Genomic DNA, 9,636 nt, shown 5'->3' with positions numbered 1-9,636 from the left:
ATTTGAAACCAAATATTACTAACTAATCATTTACATATTTTTTCCATAGGTTAATGTCAATTTGCTTTCTCTTTTGTCATTTCTTGATAAGAGAAACTAGCAAGTTGTCTTGTCACGTGATGTAAAAAACCATATGATGTGACAACACCAATTGTTCCTTTTTTGGTTTCCTTTTTCATTTAAGAAACAGCAAGTGTTGACAAACACATTATACAAAATAATTAAGGGTCTTACTTGTTCAAATACAATGTTTGCAATTGGGGTTACTCAAGTTTTTGGAAGCGGACGGTTGCAATTTCAAGTGTTATTAAAGATTTTTAATGTTTGGTTTAATGTTTTAAAATTGGTACACTTGCGGGAGTTTTACGACTGATTGATCATGTGTTGCAATAGCGGTTAAAACGTTGATATCAAAAGTAAATATAATAAATAATTATACAAATGTCTAAAAACAACAAAAGCTTCATTAAACTTGATTAATAATTAAAATTCATAGATAAAGTACTAAAAGAATTATTCAAAAAACAAATAAATTTCATAATAAAATATTTATTATTTTATGCATTTAGTTCGTCGCCAAGTATTTTGGCAATATACAGAATGAAAAGGATAATGTCATGATAAAAAATTTCAAAAAGTTACACATGACCAATAATGAATGAATAATGAGATAGGATATTTGCGTTTCTTCTTTATTTTCATCAATTTTGGTGGAAACCATAGTTGAAAGTTGCGGAAGAACCAATCAAGACATAAAAACTATGAAAATTTAATTACACGTGATGAATTATTCCAAGTAATTTAAGTTTTCGTGAGACTTTAAATGATTATGATGATTTTAGAGAAGTTGATATGATTTATTGTAAAATTCTTCCAAATCCCACACAAAACTATATGATTTGGATTTCTGTATTTTTAACTAAAAGAATCCTCTCAAATCCTCGAGAGTCGCTAGAAATTATTAAAATCTAAATCCACAAACTTTTTTGAATAATAGTGAATTTTAAAGTAGATTTTTAAATCATCAGTTCAATACTATAGATTTTATTAGACTTTTTAAAATTTATAATTAAATAACATATGATTTGTAAATTTTATACAAATTACTTAAAATGTCAAGTTAAATGCAGATATTGGAGTTTTCTTTTAAATTTTAACTAACTACTAGACATATTTAATACAAAATATATAAAATTACTTACTCTGTATATTAATATCTTTCCACAGTGAACTCATCTCAACAGATGAAGACTGAACAAAACACATTAAGAGGTTGTCTTTTTTTCTCCCCCTTGCCAAAGCCAAAACTACTTGTGCTGTTTTTTTTTTGGGTCTAAAATGTGTAATTTGATTAGTTGGGTATTAGGCCCAGTTTTATGCCAAAAGTCCAATCTGGAAATAAGGCTTTAATGCAGCCCAATTGTTAAAGTTAAATAATCTAGAGTGATGTGAGATTATGTGGTATATAATACATTAATCCTCAAAATTTGACTTCTATTTAATTGTCATTAATGAAAGATCTTTAAAAAAAAACCGGCCAAGCTATTCTCCCCTATTACAGATACAGAAACACACCACATTCATCCTCAGATCTAGAATTACTCTTTTGCCATTAATGAAAATCAATTCTAGACCTTTTTACTCTTTTATAATTTTAAAAATTATTAAAAAAAAAATAATTACGAAAATATATAATTAAAAGTCAAATTTCGTAAAACAAAATGGCAAAAACTCTAAATAGGCTTCTATAAAAAAAACCCGTCAAGAATACATCGTCTTAGTCAAAATCCTAAAATCGTTGGTCGTTTACTATTATAAATACTAGATACCCTAACCATTCTCCATAACTCAAAAGCAGGAAGAAAAAAAAAACCCTAAACTATTATCATGTTCTGGAATTTATTTTTGTATTATAATCTTAGGTTTTTATATGATTCATTGGATTCTAATTTTTCATTCTCTCTTTTTGTAGTAGTTGTTTGAAAATCAAGATCAAGCAATTTCTCCATCTTTTAAAACAGGTATGTTGTGTTGTTCTCTATATTTTGTTTTATACTTTGGTAATTTGAAATAAACTCATAATCTTTTTTTGTTTCCGGTAAATTCATGGATGATCATAATTGTGGATCTACAAAATTGAATATAATGAAATTCATGTATTAATCTTTGTTAACCCGAATCCTTAATCTTTAAAAATAATATTGATGCTAATTTTTGTTTCTAATGGTTATAGTTGCAAAAAACTATGGTGAACTCTATTCATAAAAAAATTATGGTAATTTTCTAAATTTTTTGATTTCTTTCTATTTACAAATAGATTTAAATTATAGTTCTGTTTATTTTTTTGAATAATAATATAATATGTGTGTCTAATAAATATTTTCTCTTAAATTAATAGAAAGCATAAGAAATTATAATTATAATTCTGTTTATTTTTTGAAAATCTTTGTATATAATATATTATTTATCCCTTTTGAATAAATAGAAAATGACGAAAGCGCCTAGGAAAGAAGTTTGTGCAATTTAACAAACGAACAACTAAAAACATGGATCTAAGATTCATTTGTTTCTTAAATTGATGGAAAGAACGAAGGAATATGAATTAAATTCGCGATTTCATCTCTTAGATGTTCTTCAAGAAAGAAGAGATTAAGAAAGATTAGGAAGAGTTTTTTTAACAATTTACAATTATTGTTTATTCGAAATTGCTTTGGATGGATAGATAATATATAATACATTGTAAAGTTCCCCTTCTGATTATTAAAAAAAAAACCATAAATTTAAATTTTATATCTCAATTAAAATTAAAAAGTAAAAGAAGATAAATACTATAATATATTGCGAAATTTGTTTTGAGAAAATCCCTGTTTTTAATAATGTTAAATTTCTACAGAATAATTTTTCTCACTTTAAAAAAACGAAAATTAAAGAAAAGTAGAAATCAAATATTCATATACCATTTATTTTTTTTAAAGTGAAAAATAAATGCTAGAATCTATTGTAGATATTTTTTTCGAAAAAATTTCTATTTTTAAAAATGTTAAAATTCTATAGATAATTATGAAAGTTTGACATGGATAGAAGGAACTGAAAATCTCGAGAGGATATATTACAAATATTTATTTAATTTGAAGATATGACATAATCTTTTGTGATCTCCAAGAATTTTCATAGGGTTTCTACAAATCTCTGCAAAAAACCATATTTTTCCGGCTTGATACTCCATCACCAAAAGGAGGAGCAAAGACTAAATAAGATAGAAGGTCATGATGATTATAAGTAAGAGGAGAATTATGACAACCCGGTTTCAGAGACTTGCGAAGAGGTTTAAAATAATTGATTTGGCCACCTATGTCACCAAAGTGCACTTATCTTTTCGGTCAAGGATCCTGAGAAAACTCCAGAATTAAACGTGCTTGAGATGAAGTAGTCTCAGGATGGGTGACCTTCCCGGAAGTGATTGACGGAACTGTGCGAGTGAGGACAAAACACAGGGAAAGATCATGTGGTGATTGTAAGGACGGTAACAAGTCTTTAAAGCCTCCTGGATGTAGCAAACCGGCCGTCGGATATTGATGGGCTCACGGACCTAGTGATAGGACGTGAGGCTCATGAAAGAAGGTGGGCCCATGGACTGGGATTGGACATGGGATCCACTAAGAGGTGGCGGTCGGGACGTTACAAGTATCAAAAAAAACAAATTAATATATATATATATATATATATTGAAAACAAAAACGAATAATTTTAAAGAATAATTTCTCTTTCACTTTTAAAAATAAAGTTTTTTTAAAAATGAATTATTTAAAAAAAAAACCAAAATTAGAAAAAAAAATTGGAAATCAAATATTCATATCCCATTTAATATTTTTTTAAAATGGAAAATAAATACTAGAATCTATTATATATATTTGTTTCGAGAAAAATTCTATTTTTAAATTGTTAAATTTTTATAGATAATTATGAAGGTCTGACTTAGATACTAAGCTATCAATTTGGAGGCGCTCAATCACAACATTAGAAGTCAAATTCGTTAGGCCTAAACATTTAGGGTATATTTTTTTAGAGTATAGGGTTTAGTATTTATAGTTTTAGATTTTTGAAATTTCCAGAAATAGCACTATTTACATAATTTTAATATTTTAAGAATTTTTGAGTTTGGGTTATCTACTTTACATTTAAAGTATATTTTAGAGCGGATAAGGTTTAGCATTTAGAGTTTTGGGTTTAATTTTGAAAGTTTAATTTTGACCTATATTGCTATATTATAACTTTAGAGATGATTTGCTAAATTTAAAAACGAGTTCTTCTAATTTTGAATGTTTATATTAACAAATTACATATGTTTTTTTTTATGAAAAAAAGGAAGCGTAGACTTTTTAAAATATTGAGGGATCAAGTGAAATTTAAGATGTTAAAGTAGTATATTAAAGTTTAATGGGGGATTTTCAAAAATACCTCTTTTTCTATGTCACTTTTTAAAAATAAACTTTGATGGTGTCCATTTTCAAAAATACCCTTTTTTAATATATAAAATGACAAAATTATAAACCCTAAATCCCAAATACTAAACCCTATCCTTTAAAAACTATACCCTAAATATAAACTGGAACCCAAACCTAAAAAACAAATTCTAAAAATTAATTTAACATAGGGTAATTGTGTAAAAGAAGGCAAAATTGAAAATGTTTAAAAAAATGGGCATTTTTGAAAAAGAGTATTGCCAAAAAGGGAATTTCTAACAACTGTTAACTGGCCTAAAAATATAATAAAATATTTTGAGACTTTGTTAATGGGGTTTGACACTTTTTACTATAGTTTGTTTCTTTACAAGACTAAAATATTTTGATGACTATCATACATGTTTTAAAAAATATATACAAAATTACTATTAAATCTAACAAAAATATTTATTTTTAATTTTGACAAAATAAAAATCAAATTTTAAAAATATTGTTTATAATCAGCATTTGCCCATACAAGAGTATGGGTAACTCTCCTAGTTATACGTAACGAGTGTTAAATTAAAATTACAACGCAAACCCAAACCCAATCTGATATGAAACCGAACTAAAAAGATAGATCCAAAAGTGAAACTATGCACGTATATTGTAATATAGTTTGGGAAAAATGTCATAAAAATATTTTAAATTACAAAAATGGGATTTGAGTTCTAATTTAAATTTTTTTTGGCAAGCTGTTAACGTTGACTTAACTTCTCCGTCAGTTGATTTGGAGATGTGTTTTTTTGGTAAAGTCAATAAAAATTAACTATTTAATTGGAAAGTCAACTAAAGTTAGCTATTTAATTCACTACAAACAAAGTTTATGCTTTTTCAATATTTTTGATAAGTTCAAGATTTTTATGATATTTTTCTTAATATAGTTTTACTGCATCCATGTTTTCTATTTTCCAAAAACAGAATTACTATATTCTAATGGAACCCAAAAGAAAAAGCTGATCAAAATCTTTTAAAAAATAAAATAAAAAAGATACATTATTTGTACTCAAACTCAACAAAAAAAAAAAAAACCAAAAAAAATACCATACCAAATCATAAATGATATCTTTCGTTTTCAACATTTAAATCAATTATCAATCCCTATAACCAAAATATTATCACAAAACGTACAAATAATGATTTTAATATCAAAATTAATCGTAAATACCATTTCATTTATCCATCCATATTGCTCTCACTATCTTTATTCAACCTATTTAATGTCACTCAACGTAACCTTATTCCTCAAGATGACTAGCTTTTGTAGACATACGACTTGGCGAGATGGACAATGAAAACGAAGGAGATGGAGCTGAGACAAGCAAGTAGCCAGTAGAAGTAATCAAGATGTGCCTGGTTCAGGTTATTATCGAACCAGCTCGCTTGACCGGACTGGCTTGTGGCTTTCTCGATGACCGATACAATGAAACTACTCAGGAAGTTTCCTATGCCTATTATGCTTAGGTATAGAGCCAGTCCCATGCTCCTAAGCTCGACCGGGATCTCTCCATAGAAAAACTCTTGTAATCCAATCATAGTGAAAACGTCAGACACTCCAAAGAGAATGTATTGTGGAATGAGCCAACAAACGCTCATTGGGACCGTGGCATCAGGCGAATCAACTAGCCCGTGGTCTCGAGCGACCTTGAGTCTTTTCATCTCGACCAAAGCAGCTGTCGCCATTGAAATAATTGAGAGGAAAATGCCGGTGGAAATTCTCTGAAGCGTTGTGATTCCTGCTGGTTTATGAGTGAACGATCGTACGATTGGGACGAATAAACGGTCATAGATTGGGATGAAGAAGATAATTCCTAGGCTTATGAAGCATTGGAGTGTAGCTGCAGGGACTATGAGTGTTGATGAGATTGATCTGTCCATTGTAGATCCTTGCTTTGTGAAGAAAGTAGGAGATTGCCCATACACAATGCCAAAAACTAAACTACACATCCATATTGGAATGAGACTCAACACAGCTTTTGCTTCCTCAACTTCATATGAACCGCACGAAATTACCGCTCTATCCAAGAATCTGCATTTGCAAAAGATTAAATTTTATTTTCCATTATCTTTTTGAGAAATGTAAATGTAAACAGTTTTGCTGTTGTACGTATGAAATTGAAAAAGAGAAAGTTGAATAGAATTTAAAGTATAAGCTGTATACATAATAAATATATGGTCGAGCATGCATTTATAGTAAACAAACTAAATATAGTGAAAAGGGGGAAAATGTTGAAACATGCCACATGAGACGAATAAATCTTTTAAATTTATAGATTGAAAAAAATTTCAACCTTTATTTACTATTTTTTTTTTAAAGTTAGTATTAGGTTTACGGTTTAACTGCGTTTAGATAAGCATATTGACTTAAAAAAAATATGCAAAACCACAGTGTAAAACAGTGAAGAAAACGAAAACAACAAAAAAAAAGTATAACCTGAATTTATTCGAAGTTTTTTCGTTAGGCAGAAGAAGGCAAGTCTCATCAGAAGGAGTTTGTCGTCGGTTTTTGGCTGCAGCGATTAAAACAAGGCCAATTCTAACAAAAGGGTTATTATGTTTTTTCCCTTGTCTTTTTTCTTCTCCAGTGTTGAAACGGTATGTTTTGAGTCCAAGTAAGAACAAGAACAGAGAAAGCATCATGGAGAGACATGGAATCCCATATCCTAAAGCCCAGCTCAGATTCTCTTGGACGTAATTGATGACCAACCGAGTGGTGAATATGCCGGTTGATATCGCAAAATACAACCAGTTAAAGTAAGAGCTCTTGGCTTTGGACTCTACAGGGTCTTGTTCATCAAACTGATCTGCTCCGAAAGTTCTAAGACATACCTTGAAGCCTCCTTCCCCTAACGCAATCAAATAGAGAGCACAAAAGAAGACTCCTACTTTGACCTGAGAAACGCACGAAACATGTGCTTCTTGATCTCCACAGATATCAGGAATCGTCGCTGAATACGTAAGCAGCCCAAGTCCCTAAATAACTCAAGATCACACAAAATACAAATATTTGAGATTTTCAACAATTGTGAGATTCGAGCTCAAGAATGAACAAGAAAAAGCTTTTGAGTTAAATTATTACCATTATGTAGAAAGAGGAGGTTACGAGGATGGTACGGAAACGTCCGAGAAACGAGTCGGCGATAGAACCCCATATCAGAGGCAAAAAAGCTGCTGTTCCGAGCCAGAGGTTAACATTTGACGCAGCAACCGCCGTTGACTCTTGTAGCGGCCCCGTGAAGTAGGTCATCAGATTTGAAGCTACCCCGAAGTAGGCGAATTTCTCCGCCATTTCAGCACCTGTTCGGAATATTCTCTTCTTTTAGTTGACGTGGAAGTTTGACTACGTAAGTGGATACAAAAAAAAAGGTCAAAGACTTACCAATGAAGAAGCCAGAAGATCTCCATCCACCGGAGGCGGATCTGACGGATGGATTGCCTTGAAAATCGACGGAACACTCGACAATATCGTTTGAAACTATAGTTCCAGTCTCATTATCGGCTGTGAACGTCGACATTGCCTCTTATAATATTGTCTCTGTCTCTGAGGGTTATTGGACTATATATATATATAGTACATAAGATGGCCAAAATCTAATTTACGTTCATATGAAATTATTTAGCACGTGAGTCACGACGATCTAGAACTTAATTTATTGGTCCCTTGATAAATGCGACGCCATAAACTTCTTAGGTGTCAGAGAATGACACACCATATCGAAGTGGTTGGGAACGAGGAGAAATTTGCACAATCGAGTGGTTATTATAATTAATTAAAATAAATGGAAGATTTTTTTTTTTGGGTCAACAATAGGAAGATTAGATTTCAGATATAATGATGATACGGCTGATCTACATGCATGCCTGTCATGGAGTTCACATTAACCAGATTCACAATGATCAACATCTATAGTCTAGGCTTCATAGTATACAACGTTTTCCATGTGAGTCACGACGAATACGCTATTGGTCAATTAATTGATTAATTGCGACTAGACGCTAGAAAAGTCTACGGTTACAGGAAATGACACCGCGCGTAGATGAAGTGGTTGGGGACGAGGCAAAGTTGTCAAAAAAAAATAGGTGAAAGGTTTGATTTCAATTGATGAGAGGTCCGATCCGATCTTTACTTGGATGATGCATCCTATTTAACATTTTCTGGCAGACGCCAGATGATTGTAATCTTCACTTTTTTATTATTTTTTTAGAAATTTGAAAACTACATTTTCTTTGACTATAGCATCGTAGACCTAGTGAATCGATTTTTTTTTTTATAATTTTCTTTTGGCCTACTGGCAAATTATAGTAAATCATTTTGTTTTGTTTGTAGCGGACACAAGAAAAATCAAAATTAAATATCTTACTTTTTCTGTTCATCACTACAAAAGCTTTCTTTGTCGATTTAAAGTAAAATAAAAATTTGTCGATTTTGAACTTTTTCAATTATTTTAAAGTGTTATAAACTTTTTAAATAATTTTAAAGTGCTATCGACTTTTGTACTAAGGTTAATAATATACTTTTTTAGTAAAGTGTCTTTTTATTTTGGATTAGAGATATCCCCTATATAATAAAACGGAAGTACACAACATTGTTTCGTAGATTATATAATTTTAATAAGTTGGTTACAAATAGGTTATAGATTAAGTTTTATATTATTTGTATAATATGGATTTATTGTTTCCAAAATTTTTAAAGAAAATATTCTAAAGAATCATTTGATATCATCTAAGTTACCATATTAATTTCTTTTATTAAATTATTCATCAAATAAAATCTTTTGATATCTAACTTAACATTTTAATTTGTTAATTATTATTATACTTCACCTCTCATTTATATATATGAGTCTATTTTGTAAAAAAAAATTATAATATTATTTATTATAATTAAAAAAATAGTTTTATTACTGGATATACCATAATTTGAGTTTTTAAAAACAAATATAAATGATTCAGTCTATAAAATATTCAATTTTTATTAATATTATTCTTTAAAAATAATATCTATTGAATTAAAAATGTTACTGAGTAACGGGTCAAAATTTGAATATTTAAATTCAATTTCATACTTTTTTGTTGAATTTTATAATTTTATATAAGATAATAAACTTTAAATAATTTATTTTGAAATATTTTT

The 9,636-nt window shown here is 29.4% G+C and overlaps 1 protein-coding gene across 1 annotated transcript; it reads right to left on the bottom strand.

Moving 5' to 3' along the window:
• LOC104701888 (protein NRT1/ PTR FAMILY 5.12-like) lies at window positions 5,521–8,167 on the bottom strand. Its single transcript, XM_010417645.2, has 4 exons — window positions 7,882–8,167; window positions 7,582–7,799; window positions 6,937–7,475; window positions 5,521–6,531 (listed from the first exon to the last, which is right to left on the bottom strand). Exons 1-4 carry the CDS (start codon window positions 8,015–8,017, stop codon window positions 5,757–5,759), a joined length of 1,668 nt encoding a protein of 555 aa, XP_010415947.1. The 5' UTR covers window positions 8,018–8,167; the 3' UTR covers window positions 5,521–5,756.

Source organism: Camelina sativa, chromosome 7 (genome assembly GCF_000633955.1).
Source record: "Camelina sativa cultivar DH55 chromosome 7, Cs, whole genome shotgun sequence".
Classification (NCBI taxonomy): Eukaryota; Viridiplantae; Streptophyta; class Magnoliopsida; order Brassicales; family Brassicaceae; genus Camelina; species Camelina sativa.
The sequence above is the reverse complement of the archived record's forward strand: the minus strand, read 5'-3'. Positions and strand labels throughout refer to the sequence as shown.

Excerpts from the sequence above, each read along its gene's own strand:
- LOC104701888 (XM_010417645.2), bottom strand. The coding sequence starts at position 8,017 with ATGTCGACGTTCACAGCCGATAATGAGACTGGAACTATAGTTTCAAAC. Across the intron at positions 7,476-7,581 it reads CCTCCTCTTTCTACATAATG|GGACTTGGGCTGCTTACGTA; the intron begins GTAATAATTTAA and ends TGAGTTATTTAG. Across the intron at positions 6,532-6,936 it reads AAAACTTCGAATAAATTCAG|ATTCTTGGATAGAGCGGTAA; the intron begins GTTATACTTTTT and ends TTGCAAATGCAG.